The 22,231-nt window shown below is 40.4% G+C and overlaps 1 protein-coding gene across 2 annotated transcripts in view; it reads right to left on the bottom strand.

Annotated features, from left to right (window-relative positions):
- Positions 1 to 10,167: 10,167 nt before the first annotated feature.
- c16h14orf180 (chromosome 16 C14orf180 homolog) overlaps positions 10,168 to 22,231 on the bottom strand; it is a 76,677-nt gene continuing 64,613 nt past the window's right edge. For both annotated transcript variants that reach the window (XM_051919783.1, XM_028821542.2), the window contains 2 exons: positions 18,033 to 18,171; positions 10,168 to 10,811 (listed from right to left, as the gene is read on the bottom strand). In XM_051919783.1, the coding sequence (XP_051775743.1) occupies positions 10,606 to 10,811; positions 18,033 to 18,171 (345 nt within the window). In that variant the 3' untranslated portion in view covers positions 10,168 to 10,605. The remainder of the gene's footprint in view (positions 10,812 to 18,032; positions 18,172 to 22,231) is intronic.

Raw genomic sequence — 22,231 nt, forward strand, 5'->3', positions numbered from 1 at the left:
TGTCTCTTTGGATCGAATGAGGCACATTACCTACATTGTAAGGAGCATCAGTTACGGCACTACGGCCATGTGGTATGATTCCCTGAGGTGATCCGGCTCACAGGATCCTCACTGTTGAAGACCTGAGTGGTTTTACTTGGCCAAGGGGATGCCCAAGTAACACTTGGCTGCGGCACATACTTGGTCATTTCCGGATGGTGAGAGTGGACCGCGTGTCTGCCTGAGGGGTTGCCAACCATGATCCCAAGCTATTTCATCGTGTGGTGGATGTGGCAACGCTTCGTACCAGTGCATGCTCCCCAACCTGACCTGACCTGATCTTTACAGGTAACAATTTTTTGCTCATGGTCAAATCTTGCAAGTATGATGCTATTGTTATCTCCGACCATGCCTCTCTGGTCATGGAGCTCAAATCACTACGCCCTATATACTTATCTCACAGGTGGCATTTTAACCCCCTGTTATTAGCTGACAAGAACTGTACAGAATTTATATCCAAGGAAATTGATTTTTGTTAGAGACAAATGCATCCTCAGTGGTCTCTGCAGGAATACTCTGGGAAAGTCTGAAGGCATTATTTAAGACGACAGATTATTTCATATCTCTCCCACAAAAATAAATCGGAAACCAAGAAGGCACCAGAGTTAATCAGTGAAATTACCACAATAGATTAAGAACAAGCCAGGTCTCCAAATGAGGCCCTTTATAGGAAAAGACTGGGTTTGCAATCAGAGCTCAACCTCTTGACAACAAAGAAATGGAAGAACTCATTTTAAAATCGTAACATCATTACTATGAACATGGAGAAAAGGCTAGTAATATCTAAGCTCAACAAATCCACAAGCATAAAGTTTGCAATACAATATCAGCAATTACCATTACAGACGGAGATAAAATCATTGACAATAAAATTATAATGCAGACATTTAGAGACTACTATAATTCCTTATATTCTATTCAGTTTAAAGAAGATAAGACACAATCTAATGCGTTTTTCAATGCATTAAAGATATCACAGCCTGACACTGTGCAGGGGAACTGGATAACCCTTTGGCACTCTCAGAATTACTAGACACTATAAACTCACTTCACAGTGGGAAAGCACCAGGAGCCTCATGCATAACGCCATGCGTAGAATTCACACTAAAAAATGGCGTACGGACAAAAGCGGAAATGTGCGTATGCACAAAAAAGTCCAGATGCATAAATCTGTGCATACTCCAACTTCCACGTTCTTCCACTACGTAAATCCCGGTCAGCATGAAAAGTAACACATGTGCACGCGCCTGCTGCCACTCCCCTCCCAGAATTACGCCTCTTTGAATATGCAAATCAATATAAATAGCTCTTAAGCTCAGTGTTCTGTGAAAAGGCAATGGCAAAAGCACGGGGGAAATAGAAGAATTTCAGTGAACCAGAAGTGGAGGCAAGGAAAAACATACTATTTGTTGGTTTAAACAGTGGTATAAACAACAAAAGGAAGTTGATCGAGTAACAGAGTGGTAGAGAAACTTGAAAGTTTAGAAAGTCACACAGTGCTGGAAATAAAAAAGAAGTTGTCAGATATCAAAGTCGCCGTGAAAAGGCGAGTTGTAGCCCACCATCTGAGTGTCATATGGAAGCATATTAGGGTACAGAGAAAAGAAAAACAAAATAGGGACACAGTTGAAAAAAATGTCCAAATGTCAACTTTAATCTCAAAATTTCCACTTTAATCACGTAGTTTATTTTGTCTATGTGTGTGACGGGCTTTCTCTTCCACCGACAGGACACAGAATCCATTACATTCATGATATTATGATATCTCTGAACAATTTAAACATTAAGATGTATACTTGATATTATTTTGGTAATGATAGGAATTAAAGCATGTATTAAACATGGGAACACGGTGGCACAAAATTAGCGATGAGTTGGCGCCCTCTCTAGAGATTGTTCCTGCCTCCAGCAAGATGCTTGCTGCGATGAAATAATTTATTGCAGCAGTACTGTCTCTCCCAAATGTACTAACCTCCTATTCCTGTCCTTCCTTTTCTTTCTGCAAGTAACCAATCACCACACGATCAGCTCTGCAATAGATGCCAAGCCATCTGCAAGCTTAGAATGCAGATTCTTCAAAACTTTTATGAAACATTGAACTATCTTCGTAGTACATGTTTAATTATTCCATCCATCTCTCCATCAAGGGTCACGCCAATCCCAGAAAGCATACAGAGCGAGGCAGGAACAATCCCTGAATGGGGCGACAGCTCGTCACTAGCGCTGCACCACTGTGTCCTCACATGTTTAATTATTAACAATATACATTATTTTAATGAAGTTTAAAATTTATCTGTATAATGTAATAAACATGCTTTACTGCAGTTCATCTTAAAAATTATATCAAGAGCTCCAAGAAGATAGAGCTTGGAAATCTAAATCGACTTAGAAGCCTGTCATCATCATATGTAAATACGCGCTTTATAAAGTGACTCAGGTTGTGCAATATTATAACTATAGTGCAAGTTTAAACTGAGGTGATTGTACCTATAAGTACAAACAGTTCTACCAGGAGCAATTGATGGACTGATTGAGTGTGTTTAGAGCACTTGGGATGAAACTGTTTCTGAACCACGAGGTCCCTACAGGAAAGGCTCTGAAGAGTTTGCTGTATTGGAGAAGTTCAAATAGATTGCGCGCATGACTGAGACAGCATGTGCAAAATGCTGTATACCGAAAATCCGATCAGCTGCTGTACAGGTGTGATTTCACACTCAGATACAGTGGGTTAAATACTCAATGGTGCACTGGGAATAACAACACTAAAGCAGTGATGGTATTTAGAATTGTTTATGCCATTCGGTGCACCATTATATGGTTACTGGTGAGGTGCCTTAAACTAATAAACGATATGTGGTTAATTTCAGTGCATTTGATAAAGCCACGTCAGGGATGTGAATCTAAAAACTAAAGGGAAACCACAAAGGAACAGTAGCACTGCTTTGACACTGGGTGCTGCCAGTTTGCAAAACCGAGCAGTGAACTTGCGTATGCAAGGGATTGAGCTAGCGTGAAAATGTGTGTGGCTTTACGCCAAGTTTAGTTTTTATACATCACGATGTGAGCGCAGAAACGGTAGTACGCACCATTTTTGTGCATACTCACCATTTATGCATGAGGCTCCAGGTCCCGATGGCCACCCTGCTGAATTTTATAAAAACACTAGCAAAATACCCGCGCTTCGCAGCGGAGAAGTAGTGTGTTAAAGAGGTTATGAAAAAAAAAAAAAGGAAACATTTTAAAAATAACGTAACATGATTGTCAATGTAATTGTGTTGTCATTGTTATGAGTGTTGCTGTCTTTTATATATATAATATACACACACAGACACACATAAACATATATATACATATACATATATATATACATATCTACATATACACATATCTAATATATACATAAGTATATACACATATACACATCCACATAAACATATATATACATATACAAATTTACATATCTACATATATATATATATATAGACATACATATATACATTCACATATATATATATATATATATATATATATATATATATATATATATATATATACTGTATATATATATACTGTATATAAAGATATGTACTTATTGGCTCCTGTATTTAGGATATAGCAGGTTGGATAATGGACGGATGGATATCTGTATGCATAGCCGTATTTGCCCGTTTTCGTTTTTTTTCATTCTTCAGTAATATTTCAGTAAACCCGGAGCTTGTCAGTTCAAATCCTGGTACTGACACCACTGTGTGACCCTGAGGAAGTCACTTCACCTGCCTGTGCTGCAAAAAACAAAAGTAATGTAACAAATTGTACCTCAGATGTTGTAAGTTGGTGGAATAAAGGCATAAGTAAAATAGATAAATATGTATTATACACATAGGAACTATTCATTTATTTTCAGTTAAGTCATCTGCAGCAAACTTTTATAAATGAGGGTTTCTGATTTTTAGATAGTGCAAACTGTTTCTTCTTCATTGACGTTTTCTCTTGGAGAGCTTTTTTCATTTCATTGAAAATGAAAGCAGCAGCTGCCAAAATATGTAGCTTTCTTATTAATTTTTCAACATTGTGTAAAATAAATGTATAAAGTAACATAAAAGGTTTAAATACTGGTTATCCTTTTACACTAAAATATTACTAAAGAGGTACAAAAAAAGTAAAATGGATATGTTCTTTTTCTTTAAGGAGATTAAATATTACTGAAGAAAGAAAAAAAAAATTAAACAGCCAAATGGGGCTATGCATACGAACTTAAAAGGTTTAAATAAAACAGAAATATATATTTTATTTTTACTTGCTTAACTTGTGGAGGGTGTATCCTGTAGCAAAGCACTAACTTTTTTCGTGAAAGCCCATTTCAGTAAATAAGTGTTAAAAACAGGTGTAAAGATATTGACAATAAGCTACGCAAACCCAGGAAGACATGGAATCGTTTAAATCAAGTATCATTACATCTTCCTTTCTTAAAGAGAAGTAAGGCAGTACTTATAAGCTTACATATTTATATATAGACATACATATATATATATATACATATATATCTGAAGCTGTGCAAGCACACTCTTGAGAATGCAACGTATAGTTGTACAGAAGAAAAGCAATCTTGCCTCAAATGAATGGCAACGTTTTGTAGGTCTATGAACTTAATTTAAACTTTAGGTTTACACGGTGCTTTCTTTCCGAAGTACCTGCACTCATGAATATGTCTGTATGTGTCAGTCGGTCAAATCCACGCGCTTCGCACCGGCGAAGTACCGCTTTTAAATTTTTATTAAGAAGAAAATAAAACGTTTTTAAATTGAGGGAAAATATACTAATAACAGTTTGTTAAGGATCTGTTTTTTTGTGAAGCTGCCTTTACTCGAGTGATCACTTCGACCTGACTTGGTGGCCAAGTATAAGCGTTACCTCGTAGGTAACCACCCATACAATCAGATTGTGAATCAGACTACGAATGCCGTGAATGTAATTACACACTCACTGCACTTGCTTACGGTAATCGAACCTCGGACGTCAGCGCTAGAGGGGCTTAGCAGCGGTGAAGTATTGCTTTTAAATTTTAATTAAGAACAAAAGAAAACCTCAGAGGTTCGATTCCCGAAAGGGAGTGAAGTGAGTGTCCGGTTACCTACCAGGTAACGCTTATGGTTGGACAGCAAGTGACGTAACATCAGCCACGGTGCCTTCAGTTGTGAGAAGCAGATCATAGAATGATTGAAAATAGTTTTGCATTTACCATTTTAGTAAAAGGCGAGCTTTTAAGTCTGAGAAATCACCCCGTAAATGCACACGTTTAATTGCACATGTGTTAATATGTATGGTTACACAGTATTAAAAGACAGTGAAGAACGTGATTTACCTTTGTTCCCGCGTTTGATAAAAGGTGAGCTTTTAAGCCTGAGAAATCACCCCGTAAATGCACACGTTTAATTGCACGTGTTAATATGTATGCTTACACAGTATTAAAAGACACTCAAAAATTAACGTCATTTACCATCAGCCACGGTGCCTTCAGTTGTGAGAAGCAGATCATAGAATGATTGAAAATAGTTTTGCATTTACCTTTTTAGTAAAAGGCGAGCTTTTAAGCCTGAGAAATCACCCCGTAAATGCACACGTTTAATTGCACATGTGTAAATATGTATGGTTACACAGTATTAAAAGACAGTGAACAACGTCAGTTACCTTTGTTCCCGCGTTTGATAAAAGGCAAGCTTTTAAGCCTGAGAAATCACCCCATAAATGCACACGTTTAATTGCACATGTGTTAATATGTATGCTTACACAGTATTAAAAGACAGTCAAAAATTAACGTCATTTACCTTCGTTCCCGCGTTTGACTCGTGCTGTAAATCTCTTCCTTGTTTTTAGTTCACGTGATTACGTAGGAGGCGTGATGACGCGATACGTGACTCCGCCTCCTCCATTAGAGTATATGGACAAAAAATATGTTCCAGTTATGACCATTACGCGTAGAATTTCGAAATGAAACCTGCCTAACTTTTGTAAGTAAGCTGTAAGGAATGAGCCTGCCAAATTTCAGCCTTCCACCTACACGGGAAGTTCGAGAATTAGTGATGAGTCAGTCAGTCAGTCAGTCAGTCAGTCAGTGAGTCAGTGAGGGCTTTGCCTTTTATTAATATGTATAGATTTCAATTAAGTTAGCTCCCATTTTGGTTAACAACATTTATAGAAGCAAGAATAAACACACCATCATTGTGGCAAGCATTAATTACCGTCTTTCCTAAGAAAAATAAGGACTTATTACAATGTGCATCATACAGACCAATCTCATTTCTGAATAATGATGTTAAGATACTCTGCAAAGTTCTAGCTAGAAGGATTGAGAAAGTGCTTCCTTTGCTAATAACACAAGACCAAACCAGATTTATTAAAGGCAGACACTTAGCCTCCAATCTTCGACACTTGTTTAATGTAATATATTCACCCATAAATTCTAACACCCCAGAGATCTTATTTTTTTTGGATGCATAAAAACCATTTGATATAATTGAATGGAACTACCTATTCACTTCATTGCACAAATTTGGGTTTGGCCCAAACATATGTGCATGGATCAAACTACCATATACCAGTTGCGAAGCTTCAGTTTGTATTAACAACATTACTTCAGACTACTTTAAACTAGAACATGGTACTAGACAAGTATGTCCCCTGTCACCACTGCTCTTTGCAATCGCCATTGAACCATTGGTTGCTCACTTTTGAAATGCATGTGATATAAAGGGGACTATCAGAGAAGGACTCGAACATAAAATATCACTATATGCAGATGGTATGGTACTCTATATATCAGGCCCACAAAATTTCAAAAGATATCTGAACTCAATATTAATATGAATAAAAATGCGCTTTTTCCAGTGAACTCTCTAGCACAGAACATTAGATTGGACATCTTCCCTTTTACAATTGCATATCAGTTTAAATACCAAGAGGTAAACATCTCAAGAACATATGAAGTTCTTTTTCAACAAAATGTTGCTGTCTGCATGGAGAAACTTAAAGAAGCCGTGCATAGAAGGTTTACTCTCTATCTCACTTTAGCAGGGAGAATTAACACTGTCAAGATGATTTTTTCTGTTTCAAAGCATCCCCATATAAATGAATAAATAAGTTTTTTAAGAAATTAGATTCAATAACCTCATTTATTTTGAATTCAAAACATCCACGTATCCAAAGGGCAACCCTACAAAGACCTAAGGAAGAAGGTGGCATGGATCCACCTAACATTCAATTTTATTATTGGGTGGCAAATATACAAACTATAAAAACATGGACATTGACACAAATAGATGAACACACACAAGCTTGGTCCATAATAGAAATAAAATCCTGCAGGACTTCTTTATATTCCTTGCTTTGTGCCTCAGTAAATACAAGTTATCATCAATATACTAAGAACCTAATTGTCCTTCATTCGCTCAGAATATGGAACCAATGTAGGAAGCACTTCAAGACGTAGAGAATCTTTTATCTGTGGCACCTCTACACAATAGCCACCCTTTCCCACCCTCTCAAACTTACACAGTTTTTAATGTTTGGAAAACGTACAGGACTAAATCATTTAGAGATTTGTATATAGAAAATGTCTTTGCATCCTACAAACAATTACACTCCAAATTTAACTTTGCATCAACACAAATCTTCCACTATTTCTAAATTAGAAACTTTGCTGAACAAAATCTGCCTAATTTTCCGCACCTCCCACCTATTTCTATTCCAGAAGAATTATTGATCATTCTTGAAGACTCAGACAGAACTTCTATAATATATAAAAACATTTTAAAGTTCATTCCTTTCAGACATCCCAGGGTACAGTGGGAAAAGGATCTCTCACTCAACATCTCAGAAAGGCAGCCACACACAGAATACACTCGAGCTCCATATACGCAAAGCATACAATTATTCAACTTAAAATCTTTCATTGAGCACATTTATCTCATTTAAAATTGTTCAAAATGTTTTCAGGGTAAGATTGAACCTGTGAAAGTTGCAATCGAGCTCCAGCCTCATTGGGCCACCTGTTTTAGGCCTGCACCAAATTAACAACATTCTGGACCAAAATCTTTGAATGCCTATCAGAGAGCCTCCATTAACAACTGTGTTTGTTGGACTCCCAGATGGGCTTAAAGTGGAGAAGGACAAACAAACTGTGATTGCCGTTACTTCACCACTAGCAAGCAGACTTATCTTGCTCAACTGGAAGAATCCTACCCACCTCTTTTAAGTCAGTGGGTAACTGATGTTATATACTATTTGAAATTGGAGAAAATCAAATGTTCACTTAGAAAATCAAAACCTTTAAACTTTTTTTAAAACCTGACAGGATCTAATCAATAACATTTTAGAATAAGCTTTTATATTGGGGAAAAGGATTCTCTTCCTTCTTTTCTCTACTCTTAAAGATTTACTCTGGCTGTTGGCCTTCTCTCTTTCTCTTGGGTGGGGTTGGAATTTAATTTAGTCTAATTGAGTTTGACTTGATTGTATGGAATGTTACTTGTTTTTAATAAAATCAATAAAAAAGAAGGATAAACTATTTTACCTCCACTCATTTTGAAATCTGTGGACCCCTTGAACTTCAAACATCTTTTCCGTGTAGGCTAGAAAGACTACCTCTTGATTTAGGGGCTTGGCTACCTGGGGTGTGGGCAAACCTGTGGGCCTAGACCTCAAGCGATGCCTGGTTTGGCGTTTTGTGTGGTCTGTCACACATTGTACACCTCAAGACAGTTGCAAGGTAAGCACTCCCACCCTGGAAATCAAGGTGTGTGGGTGGGGGTGTTTGGAGTTTGGCTCAGTTAGTCATGTCAGTCATTATCCAACCCAACCTAACACGGGATCATGGGGGTCTGCTGGAGCCAATCCCAGCCACCACAGGGCACAAGGCAGGAACAAATCCTGGGCAGGGCACCAGCCCACCACAGGGCACACACACATACACACACACACACACACACACACACACACACACACACACACACACACACACACACACACACACACACCAAGTGCACACTAGGGACAATTTAGGATCGCCAATGCACCTAACCTGCATGTCTTTGGACTGTGGGAGGAAACCGGAGCGGAGTTTGGCTCACTATCACTAATCTCTCTTTATCCCCATTCCACAGCTCCAATGGGCAGTACCAAGAAAACACCTGACTGTGCCGCCAGATTATGCCAGCAAGCCCCATGAGAACTATATGTATTCAGTCCACTCATCAGAAGAAAGCAAAAGAGACCAACTGCCTTAAAATTCAAGACAATGTCTGAGGTCAAAGTCTGATAAATACAGCAGGACCTCATCACCCATCCAAAAGCATTCACCCTAGACACCCTTCACATTTTGGCTGCACCATTTAACAATAATAAATAAATGTTGTGCTCGTACTGAACCACAGGCTTTTTTTAACAACTTTCTCTTTACTCCTTTCTGGACATTTTGAACCTTATTATTTAAAAATAAATAATTTTTAAAAGTCTAAGCCCCATTTTTGGGCCTTTACAGACTAAAAGCCTACCATTTGGGTTTAGGGCTAAGCTGCCCGGGGTGAGGCCTATTCAGGAAGTTCAGGCCTGTAAAGAAGGCAGGTTACTTTTAGTTTTTGAGGCTTACACTCATTTTTTAACGTTGTTAGAGGCAGGATCTTAACACATGTGCTCAATGTCTTGCCACAGTGCAGAGTACCAACTGGGTGGTACTGCTCTAACCAATGCACAACATATTATAAAGTTCCTCCTTATCCAATCCAAATGGACTAAAATGTAACATTATTTTTCATATACCAGTGATGAGATTCAGCAAGAGCTCCATTCATAGAGTCATGAAGGTCACGCAGACAGAAGAGTTTTGAAAATGTAAAGCGATCCTGTGGGAAATGCTGTTACAGACATTCAAAGAGCGACATGAAATATAACAGCAGGCTGCCTGGTAATTCAATTCTTTACATAATGCGTTTTTTACAGACACCAAGCCAGTGGTAATTCTATTGCGTTTAGAAAAAAAAAACAAGAAAAAAAAACTAATAATAACAAGAATAAACACACCATCATTGTCAGCTTGTTTCAAGGTTCATAAAAGGAAGAGTCTTCAATCGATCATTCTGGAGGAACAACGTTTAATGATCGTTTTATGTTTTCCTTTGAATACGCATAAAATCGCTTACACCGCTTTAAAAAAAAAAGTTCAATCAAATGCTGCAGGTTGCTGGTGTTTTTTTTTTTTTTCCTACATAAGAGACACATCATCTCTGAAGGAAAACATGTTTCAGATTAAAAAAAAATCAAAAGAAAATTCAAACAGTCATAAATAAGAATGACAGATGGGAAGCCATCTTCTAACATATACAGTAACATGAATAATGTTAAACAAGATTTGTGCTCGGTAAAAATATTTACATCTCCAGAGTAACAGGACGATGCGCAAGGGGCACCTCGTACTCCTGTTCACTCAAATGGCAGAGCCAGTAGCTGAAGAATCAAGTGCCTTTCTGTCTGACCAGGGAGCAGAGAAGAAGACAAAAGCATTCACATTCAGCGTCATGGCTTCATCAGCCACTGCCAGCATCCCCACACAACTTGCTTCACTTGCAGAAGGTAGACAATCAGCATGGATTCCAGCTCCTCACACATTTTTAGATGTCTCCTTCTGTCTGCGCAGTAGAGCATGACCCCAAGTAGTGAGAGGAAGATGAAGATGCAAGTGAGCAAGGCAAAGTGAGGCTTGTTGTCAGCTGTTTCATAAGCTGAAAAAAAAAATAGAAATAAGAGAATGGCATGTTAAAATCGTGTCAGAAATTATATACAGGTCAAATTCTGTTGGAACAAAGTGTTCGGGACTGAAAAAAAGTCATTTGTTTAACGGAGATTTCGTTATAATGTAATTGGCAGTTGACAAAGCTGACTGCAGAATGTCAGACTCGATGACAATGTTCTATTTTCTTTCTTGCAGTGAGAAGTTCCAACTTTTTAGATACATAAATGGCACCCCTCAGTGTCCATAGTGCACAGTCAGTATTATTAGACTTTGAGATCCGTTGTTGGGGAGAGTTAGGGTTAAGGGTTAGGTTAATTTCCAACTAGCTGTCCCTGCAGCTTCGCCTGCGTAGTAGTGAAACAGGGACAAACTTTAAAAACCAATAAAAAAATAACTGTAATAATTTGAATTGAGAAGAATTTATATTGATAGCTTTCGTATCTGAGGGCCTCTTGATATGTAGTATTTTTGGTATTGCTATCAGGGGTGAGAATGTAGCTGTGATCTCTTGGCCAATGTAAAAAGTTGGCAAGATATCTCTGGCCAAGTGGAAGGTAGGTACACTCCAACGTCAAACATTGCCACTGTAATCTGATGGTGTTCAGCTCTGACGGGAGAGCGACCCCTGCATGGGGAGAAGAGCATGTGGCCGATAAATCTCTGACAATGAACAGGTACCCTCTAAAATGTAGCTCTGATCTCTCTCTCAAAAACGTCAAACGTTACTCTTTAACAATCTGTAGATGATAATGTCTGCTGAACAAACAGGTATCGCTAGCTAAGTGGAGACAAGGTACGCTCCAATGCGTGGCGAGGGGTAGAGCGACTCAAACAGAGGCTGATGCATGAGTGAGGAGGGTCCCGCCCAGCTCCCTACTCCTGAGGTCCCCTGCAGCCTCCTAAATAACATAGCTCTTTATTACCTGCACATTTTTGTAAGGCACATTACAGTGTGTTCACCTTCTGACCAAAGTGGCCCAGTAAAACATCTATGCTCTAAGTTGAACCTGCAGCCTTGGGGTTTCCATTCCAACTTTCTTCAAAGTCCTCTGACTTTTTATTGGAGCCCCCGTAGCCATCCATCCATCCATTTCCCAACCCGCTGAATCCAAACACAAAGCCCCCGTATCCATTCTGGTTATTGAACAATCTTGTTGGTTGTTTTCTGTGTCACTGAACTTATTTCTAGTGCCCTAGATTCTCTGTTCTTTTTCATTTGTGGACCAGTTCATCCACTATTTTGTATGTTTGCAGTCACCACCATTTTAGGATTCCTGTTGTTAGGGATTATGCGCTGGTTTTTAGGGATGTGTCCTCTGAGGTTGTGACCTTTATGTTCTGCTACCATTAAAATAGCCATGGTAGATATTAGAAAGACCAGAAGATGAAGACAAAAGATAAAGTTAGGTAACTAAAATGAGGCAAAGCTAAGAAGCAAGACACATCTATCTATCTATCTATCTATCTATCTATCTATCTATCTATCTATCTATCTATCTATCTATCTATCTATCTATCTATCTATCTATCTATCTATCTATCTATCTATCTATCTATCTATCTATCTATCTATCTATCTATCTATCTATCTATCTATCTATCTATCTATCTATCTATCTATCTATCTATCTATCTATCTATCTATCTATCTATTATATAGTGCCTTTCATATCTATCTATCTATGGGTTTAATAAATGTTTTTTTGAATTCAAGGTTAAGACTACATATTGTCCTGTTTTCCTTTGGGTTCATTCCATGCCTTATCTGTTTTGGCACAACAATCTGGTCATCAATCATCACTTCAAGGATAAGAAGAGTTAATTAAATCTATCTATCTATGTATCTATCAGTCTATCTATTGTAACCAACAGGAGGCATCCCTGACTCCCAAACCTCAGACACAGTAAAGTCCAACACATGTCTAGGTTTAAATAAAAGATATTTATTAAGCCTTAGCACATTCCCAACATCACCCTTCCAAAGACCACTCACAATATACACAAAATAAACAAATTCTTCATTCTTCCATCCTCCCATTGACTGCTGCACTCTGCCTCCTGACTCTGACTCACCCAATGTGATGTGGTGGGCTTCTTTCCATGCCAGATCTAGGAAACCTTCCAGGGACATGCCATGTTTTCTCAAAAGCACTTACGATTATATAGAAAATAGGGAGGTCCTCTATTGGCACCCAGGGACTCCAACAGGGTTGCCCTTCCAGACACCAACTGTCACGTGCCCCTGCGGGTGTCCCAACTGGGCTGCCACACAAGTACTATTGCCACCTGCCATATGGGCTATGAAACCACTCCCAACTGCTGGATTGTGTTGGTCCAAACAATATATTATTAGTCTAGCCGGCCAACCTGTCTGTCCTTCTGTTCTGGCCTCTAGTCCAAGTAAGAAACTGCCCTCCATCCAAGTTGGGAGGAAGGGTGACTGAGCATTGGGAGTGGAGGATTGTGATTATTGTGTTTGATTATTTATTGGAGAATTGTGGAGGTGAGGGTGCTTTGTGCACTTTATTATTATAATAAAGTCAATATTTGGACTTTTATCTGGTGTCTGTCGTGGTGTCTGAGGGTTAAAGGGACGACAGTGCCCCCTATCTGTCACACTATCTCTCTATCTATTATATAGTGCCTTTCATATCTATCTATCTATCTATCTATCTATCTATCTATCTATCTATCTATCTATCTATCTATCTATCTATCTATCTATCTATCTATCTATCTATCTATCTATCTATCTATGAGTTTAATAAATGTTTTTTTGACTTCAAGGTTGACTACATATTGTCCTGTTTTTCTTTGGCATCATTCCATGCCTTTTCTGTTTTGGCACAACACTCTGGTCATCAATCATCACCCCAATGATAAGGAGAGTGAGCTTACAGAGATATTATGTGGGAGCGAAAAGCTGACTGGGATGATAAGAAGCTCAGTCTTTAACAGGTTGAGTTCCTTCATCCAGGCTGAGATGCCACGCAGACGTGGTGTGAATCTAGCTGAGACCATGTTGTCTTCGGGAAGGAATGTTAGCTACAACTGAGTATCGTTGGTGTAGTGGTGATATGAGAAGCCATGGGACTTCTGAATGCACTGTGTCTAATTCAGGTCCCTGGGGAAACATTAGGAGGACAGCTGACACCAACCCCGAATGAGACAATCTCTGACGTGTCATACTGGCACCTTGAGCCAACAACTTGTACAACACACATGTATCTGGGATGTGGGAGGAAAATAGTGTAGGTTAACAGCACAAACCATTGGGTCACTGTGTCACCCTTAACCAAAATGGTCTTACTGTCCTTCAAGTAAGAATCCACTAGATCCATGTCTGAATGGTTTTCAGTGCTTGAGTTTTAAATGTGTGACCCAACAGAACTGTAGTCACTGATTCTGTTTATTGCCGGATGGCACTGGTATGGAATAATCAAGAAGTGTTGGCCAGCATCTTGTTTGGCACATCTTACTATCTACGGTATTTTAGTTACATCAACACTACTAAAAACAGTACATTGTCAAACCTGCCTGATCCATTTTGGGGTCATGGATGCCCTTTCTGGTAGAAAGCCAGTGTCAGTCCATTGAAAAACTCGCTCACCTCACACACCTTGATAATTTAGACTGGACAACTGACCTAATGTGCACATCTTTGGGGATGTGGGCTGAAAACACCCGAGGTACCCAGAAGAAATCCCAGGCAGCCATCAAGGGAGTACACAGGACTCCTCGCAGGCAGCGGTCAAGATGCCAGAATTGAAGCCAGGAGGCCGGATCTGCGTGCTAACGCTAATCAGTGCAGCACTTTTTGTCGATGAAACTAAAGTCAAATCTTTAGAGTTTAAGAACACAACAAAAAAAAAGAAGCAAATTCAAAGCCAAATGAAGTTAGAGTGAAAAGAAAAGAGAAAGCGAGAAGCCGATTATAAAAAAACAAATCGCTGACTATAAAGGCAAAGCAGAAACAGCAGAATTGCAGAAAAAGCCTGCAAACGCACCTCGAGGGAGTAAGCAACAAATGGAAATCTCAAGCACATCAATGATCTGGGGGATTGCAGGAATTAAATTACAAAAAAAAGGTAATACAATACATAAAGTTATTTTTATGAGGCATGCATTGACCAGCTTCATTTGTGAGGGGTGCATTAAGCTACTGTGTGTTTTTATTACATGTCTACAGCAGTTACAACTCCATTCAATTTACATTTTTTCCTCTGTCGTTTTATTGTGTGTATAATTAGCTTATCAAGCTGATGAATTACTAGGTGTAAAGAAGCTTGCCGGACTAAAGAGACCCTCATTCCCTTAGGTTGGGAGAGAGAAAAATCTGCAACAGAAAACACAATTTAAAGTTGTTGATGACATCCCTGCGGTGACTTTGCTGGCTCACACTAACGTGTACTTTACCATCCATCCACCTTTATAAATTCTAGTACTCTTCTGTAGGAGTCCTAGGGAGATGGAGAATCAATTGGATTGGCACAGGTGTGCACTGTCCTCATGGCCTTGATCGAGATATGTAATAACCTGCCAGGATGAGAGGGGGCACTGTTGCTAACATTCTGTTCTCCTTCTCTCGCTGCTGCACTGAGAAATCGCCCAGTGAGAGCACTTAGCCCCGCCCCTTCCTGTTCCCTAGCTATAAGAAACATGGCTGCCCAGAAGGAGGCGTGTTTTGTAACTGGACTGACCTGCTGGATGGAGCTCCTGCCAAACCCTAAATTATAGCTAAAGCTGAACCCATTTGTTTAGTTAATACTGAGGGTGAGAGCATAAACACCAAGAAGACGTTATTTCTGTGGGACATTTTCACATAATTAAATGGAACATGACCCGTTAGGTGTCCCAACTTTTAATTTTTAGTGACCTGTCATTCCTACAACCTGCCACAGCTGCAATAATGTGGTGCTACATTGGTGTCAGAAGCATTAGAAGGAGAACATCTACAATCTGACTTATCAAAGAACTGAGTGCCGTGGATACTCAATATGGACTTGCTGGGCATTTCTGCGTAGCTGCTGGTGCTGAGATCCTGGATTTGGAATGCCATTTCAGCATTGGTAATAGAAAAAAAATTATAGCTGAGAGACTGCTACCTCTGGGGCTTCTCCATCTGATAAGGTCTATTGGTGTGCAATGTCAGGCAATCTTTTCTTCTTCTTATTTCGGCTGCTCCCGTTAGGGGTCACCACAGCGGATCATCTTCTTCCATATCTTTCTGTCCTGTCCATCTTGTTCTGTTACACCCATCACTTGCATGTCCCCTCTCACTACATCCATAAACCTTCTCTTTTTCTCCTGCCTAGCAGCTCTATCCTTAACATCCTTCTCCCAATATACTCAGCATCCCTCCTCTGCACATGTCCAAACCAGCGCAATCTCAGGCAATGGAGCTGGGAAAAGTTTGGCAGATCAAGTTGGGAATGTGAGGCAGGTTCCAGTGGTAAGACTGGAAGGAAACTATGGGGCTGACTGTAGAAGAATTGCAGAGCAATCATGGAGTGAGAGTCTGGAAGGATCTGGAATGTATTAGTTCAGGAAGGATGACAGCCAAGAGACTGGTAAATCTGCTGTCCACCTCTCCGTGTATATAATGCAAAGATCACTGCATAGAAATGCAGTTTTAACATCTCTGCTGCCCCGTATGACAACACAAGGTGTTCAAGGTATTAACTTGGCCTTTAAAATCCCCAGATCTCAGTCCAATCGAGCATTTGTGGGATGTGCTGGAAAAACAAGTTTGATCCATGGAGGTCCCACCTCACAACTTACAAGACTTAATGGATCTACTGCTGACATCTTGATGCCGGACATCACAGGACACTTGCAGAGGTCTTGTGGAGTCTGTGCCTCAACTTTTCAGAGCTGATCTGGCGGCATCTACACAATATTAGTCCAGTGGTTTTCATGTTGTGGCTGATCAGTCATGTCATGTCATTTTCTAACCCGTCTAATCCAGACCAAGTTCGTTTGAGAGAGGGCTGGAGCCTGTCCCAGCTAGCATAGGTTACAAAGCAGGAATAAACCCTGGACAGGGTGCCAGTCTATCACAACAGGGTGAACAGACCCCCACACAACTGTCCATGTCTTTGGACAATGGTTGAAACCCAGAGTACTTTTAGGAGCCCCACACAGACATGGAGAGAATGTGCAAACTGTACTCAGGGAGGACCCCGGGACGTGAACCCTGGTCTCGTAACTGCAAGGCAACAGTGCCACCACACAGTGCCACCATTGCCCTGGCTGATTGGATATAAATCTATAAAGCACAATCTCCATGTACTGTATTTCTTTATCTGTTCTTTATGCACAACTTTGTTTTTCAAGCCACAGAGTTGGAATTTGTCATGCAGGTAATATAAAATCAATTTGGTGACATTTAATCGTCACCCTTGCCCCACTGTGGGGCAGCAGGGGTAGATCACACCTGACCTTGTGATCCATTGTCAGAAAGACAGTGCCACACAGGGTGTGATGGTTAGGCAGCACACTTGACTTTCATCCAAGACATACGAGTTTGATTTACCCTCACTGTTTTTTTGTCATCCTAGGTTGGGCCATTATTTTCTCAATAATTATGTATTGCAGTTGGAATTCTTTGCACCAGAAGGAAAAAATAAGAATACTGTATACAAAGATGCCTTGCAGCGCTAATAACAGATATGTACTAAATAAGACAGATTTAATGGTAATAAAGTGCTAGTGTGCTAATAAATAATTTGTATCTTCTCACTGTTCCACTTTCTTACCCTGATAATGGCAGATAACTCAACTAGTCAGATGATGCATAAAATATCAAGCGGTTCTTCGTATGAGAGAATTTTCTTAAATTCCTCATGGTGTGAGTGTTAATGCTCCTGAACAGAGGACAGAAAAAAGTGACCTTGTAGGATGGCTGAGATCTTTAACTCTAAAACTGCTGGTCTTTCTAAGGATATGTATGTTATGCATGTCCTGAACAGAAGGAAGCTGTGTGCCAGTAATTTTCTGGGCCGGAAAAGGTACAGCATGTTACTTATTTCTGTATGACACCTCATGGGAAATTTGCTTTGTGCTTGCCAAGAATAAATTGAAAGTTGATTCAGAGCATCAGTGAAGTGGGATATGCTGAGGATCAGCAATCTACAAAGCCAACGGTAAAGCCAGAGCACCCACAGAAACCCAGCCTGAGCTGTCCAGCGTTCATCTCTAGATCATTTACCATGCACAATGATTTCTGGCTCCTGAAAGCGGACCCTTCGGTCATTCCTCTTTCTCTGATGGGTTAGCCCATTTTCATCTTTTTCAATAATCAGCCGCCTCTTTCGAAGTATGGAGGTGGGATGCCTGCAGGTGGAGGCCTGACCAATGGAAGAGACAAAAAATGGTTAGCAATTGTTCATCCTTTACATCTCCCATTACTACTACGTTTTATTTTTATAGCAGTTTTTTCTATACTGAAATTATTTGCAACTCTACAGAGCAAAGCGATTTCATGGCCATCTAGTAGCAGGATTGGGCAGCTCAAAGTGGCATGCAGAAACAACGTGGACCTCTCAGAAGTTCCTGGTTATGTAAATATTCATCCATCCATTTCCAGTACAGGGTCACATTTGGGCTATTCAAGCAGGAACAACAGTAGGTGCAAGGTGGGAAGAAAACCTGGAAGATCACTAGTCCACTTCAAGTCACATTCACATACATTTCCACTTTCAAACATACAGTATGAGATCACTATAAGAGGCATTTGTTAGTTAGTTAAGTTATATTAAGCTGTGTAATGTGCGACCGGGGCTCTTGCCCGGCTGGGATGCCTCCACGCTTGGAGGACCGGGGAAGCAAGTGTGGCCAGAGCATTACCTCCCCCGGGACGCTAGATGGCAACCCCCCTGGGTTGCAGCGATGCCTCACACTCCTGCAAGGCTGCATGGGAGTTGAAAGTGTGGTGCAGCCCTGTTGGGATCTGCAGGCACGCCAGGGGGTGCTGCAGCAGGAGCTGCTGAGCCCTTATGGGCAGTTCTTCCGCCACACTCAGAAGTGCTGCTGGAAATGAGTAGTCAAGCACCTGGAGCACTTCCGGGTGCATTATAAAAGGAGCCAGCAGCCACTACTCAAAATGCCAGAGTCGGGAGGAGGAGCGACGAAGCTTGATCCGAGGACTGAAGGAGGAGAGAAGGAAAAGAGTAAAAGAAGGGAGTAATTGTTTGTGCTGTGCTTGGACTGTGTCATACTTGTGGGGAATGGGGAAGGCGTTTCCCACAAGGGAAAAAGAGAAAATAAATCTAGTGTGCATTGAACTTGTGTGCCACGCGTGTCTGTGTCAGGTTTAGCTGGTGGTGCCAGCCTGGTGGACCACAGCTGATAGAAGTATTTTCTTAGATATGTTAAAATGTTTGCCTATATATTAGTGCATAGTCAATGGAAGGTTCTATTATATCCCCTACAAGCTAAATTGTAAATGGGATATTCTAATTATCTCTTGTCATTCTGACTAGAGACGAGTTCAGTCCATGATCTGCCTTGCAGTTGGTAAGGCATGGAGGGCAAATGGTTTCAGACATTACTGAATGTCATTGTCCTGATTCGGCATTGAAAACAGGATAACGAATTTCTGAGTAAACCGAGAAAAGTGGGCAAAAGGCAAAACAAAAGAAAATAAAAATAAACCATAGAGACTGTAACCCAGACGAGAAGCAAAATCAAAGTCAAAAAAACAGGCAATGAGTCAAAAACCAGGCAAAACTAGACGATTAAATGCACAATAAATCAAAAGGATGCAAGGATCTCTCTGCAGATCAGATAAGGTTCATGGCCATGGCTGATCTTTTATGCCTGGTTGCTGATTTAGTCAAAGTCACAACGCTGGAGGCTCCGCCCCTAGAAACAAGGGTCATGACCCTGACAACAGAGCACAATATGGCTTCTCTGAGAGGCAAAGCATCAATTTCCAGCCTAAATCATGACAGTAATGAACGTATTGAGGTACTGAAGTGAAGCCTATGTAAGATTATCATAGAAAAGTAACAACCTTTAAGTATCGAAAATAACTTAAGTTTAACAAGAGAAAGCCAAGATTGTAATGAAATGGAGAAGAAGCCCCTTTTTGCTTTTCATTCTGCGTGTGAAATAACTTTTTTTCTGTATTTCTGTGATTTGTTCCTTTTTAAATTTTCACTAAACCTTTCTTAAAACGAGCTTTATTTGACAGAGAAATTTCTTTTGTTATGCATTTGACTCATGCTGGATCCTGCCTTCCCAACTCAGTAGCTGGTCGGCTTTGGGAACCTGGAAAAGATGCAGCTGCAGTCATTTTAAAGGTGATTATTACATCAATCAATCAATTAATCAATCAATCTTAAAGATGTGAGCCACTAGGGGGCGTACCGCCACCCTAACCCAGACACAGACAGGCAGGAGACAAGTTTTGTCACACTCCACACATTTATTTAGAGTTTTTACCAGTCCACAATACCAGTAAGCACAACGCAACACCACTAACACCATTCAGTCCCTTCTGCCTCCAGTCCTCCTCCCTCCACTCCTCTTCAGGCTTTGTCCTCTCTTCCCGACTCTGGCCAACTTTTGGAGTGAGGTGGCTCCTTTTTATAAGGCACCTGGATGGACTCCAGGTGCCTAATGAGCTTCTTCCAGCCACCACTTCTGGGTGTGGCGGAAGCATGACTAAATAAGGCCCCTAGAAAGGTCCATGCATCCCCTGGCGGTGGCCATTGGGTTCCAACAGGGTTGAGCCTCATGCTCATAACCCGTGGCCCCACTGAAAATCAAAAGGGGCTGCCCCTCTATCGGCCTGGGGAAGAAACTGTCCCGACAATCCTCTTTTCCCCGGTCCTTCCAAGGCCCCGGCCATCCACCACAAGGTTTAATACTGTCTTTCACACGGCAAATAAAAGTTCATCCAAGATGCATTATATACCCAAAAGTATGTGGACAGCCCTCCAAATTATTGAGTTCAGGTGTTTCATTACTAACAGGTCCAGCACATCGCCATGCAAAATCCATTGGCAGTATAGAATGGCTCATACTGAAGAGCTCAGTGACTCTAACATGGCACTCTCATAGGATGCCATTTTTGCCACAAGTCAGTACGTGAAATTTCTACACTGCCAGATCTGCCATGGTCAACTGTAAATGCCATCATTGTGAAGTGGAAGCAATGAGGAGCAACAACAGCTTGGTCTTAAAGTGGTTGACCACACAAACTCAGAGAATAGAGCTGTTGAGTGCTGAAGTACAAAAAAATGGCCAATCCTCTGGTGCATTACTCACAACTGCCTCTGGAAGGATCATCAGCGCAAGAACTGGAGCTTCATGAAATGCACACAAGCCTAAAAGCACCATGCACAATGCCAAGCCTTGACAGGAGTGGGCTAAAGCATACCACCCTTTGACACTGGAGAAATGGAAATATGCTCTTCTGGAGTGATGAATCACACATCACTATCTGCAAATCTGATGGACGAATCTGCATTTCGTTGATGCCTTTATGGACTCCATATTAATGCCCATGGTTTTTGGAATGGGATGTCCAAGAAGGTGTGATGGTCTGGGGTCTGGTCTTGCATCACTGTCTTACAGCTCCAGAACCCCCATTCCCAAGTTAGATAAGATTCTGGCCATAATTTCAATGAAATTTATACATTCTCCTGTACCCATATGCATGTTCCTCAGGTGCTCTGGTTTTCTCCCATAATCCAAAGTATGAGAGTCATATTAATGAGCTACTCTAATGTGCCATTAAGTGTTGAACCAGGATAGTTTCCAACCCATAAATACCCCGCTAATCTAAATTACAATAACGGTTCAATAGGTTAGGGTGTGCCTCATACAACTACTGTATCTATCCATCAATTTCTAACTTGGCCACTGTGTTCTCATTTATTTGGAGTCAGGTTCTATGTTGTAGCATTTTGAAGAGATGGGAAGTGATCCTGGACAAGGTGCCATTCACTTGCATGATTTATCCTTCTTATTAGAATTGTTTAATTGACTTCATTGTTTCATTACAGTCAATGCTTTACCAATCAATAAGACGAGTAGATATTTACTGTCATTTTCCTTGACTCCTATTACTCTATTTTTAATAAAAGCTACTTTGCTTTTGCACATCTTGAGTGATAATAAAGGAAATACGTGGCATCTTGTGAGGGGAGATTTGCCATTGTATTTCTCATATGGTTAACAGGCTGATGTCCCCAGTAGACAATGTTACACTGGGAGTTAGGCATCATTGGCTGGTAAGTGACATTGCCCAAAGTGTATCAGCCTTCATGTGTCCAGGCTATTCCTGGGGTCCAAAGTACCTTTTAGGTCTGAATTATATGGGGGGAAACTGATAGGGAGTTCCAATGTGGAGTACTGAGGAGTGATAAGCCATGTGGGCATCACTCATAATCAGTGCCT

The sequence above is a fragment of the Erpetoichthys calabaricus genome, chromosome 16 (assembly GCF_900747795.2).
Source record: "Erpetoichthys calabaricus chromosome 16, fErpCal1.3, whole genome shotgun sequence".
Taxonomy (NCBI): domain Eukaryota; kingdom Metazoa; phylum Chordata; class Cladistia; order Polypteriformes; family Polypteridae; genus Erpetoichthys; species Erpetoichthys calabaricus.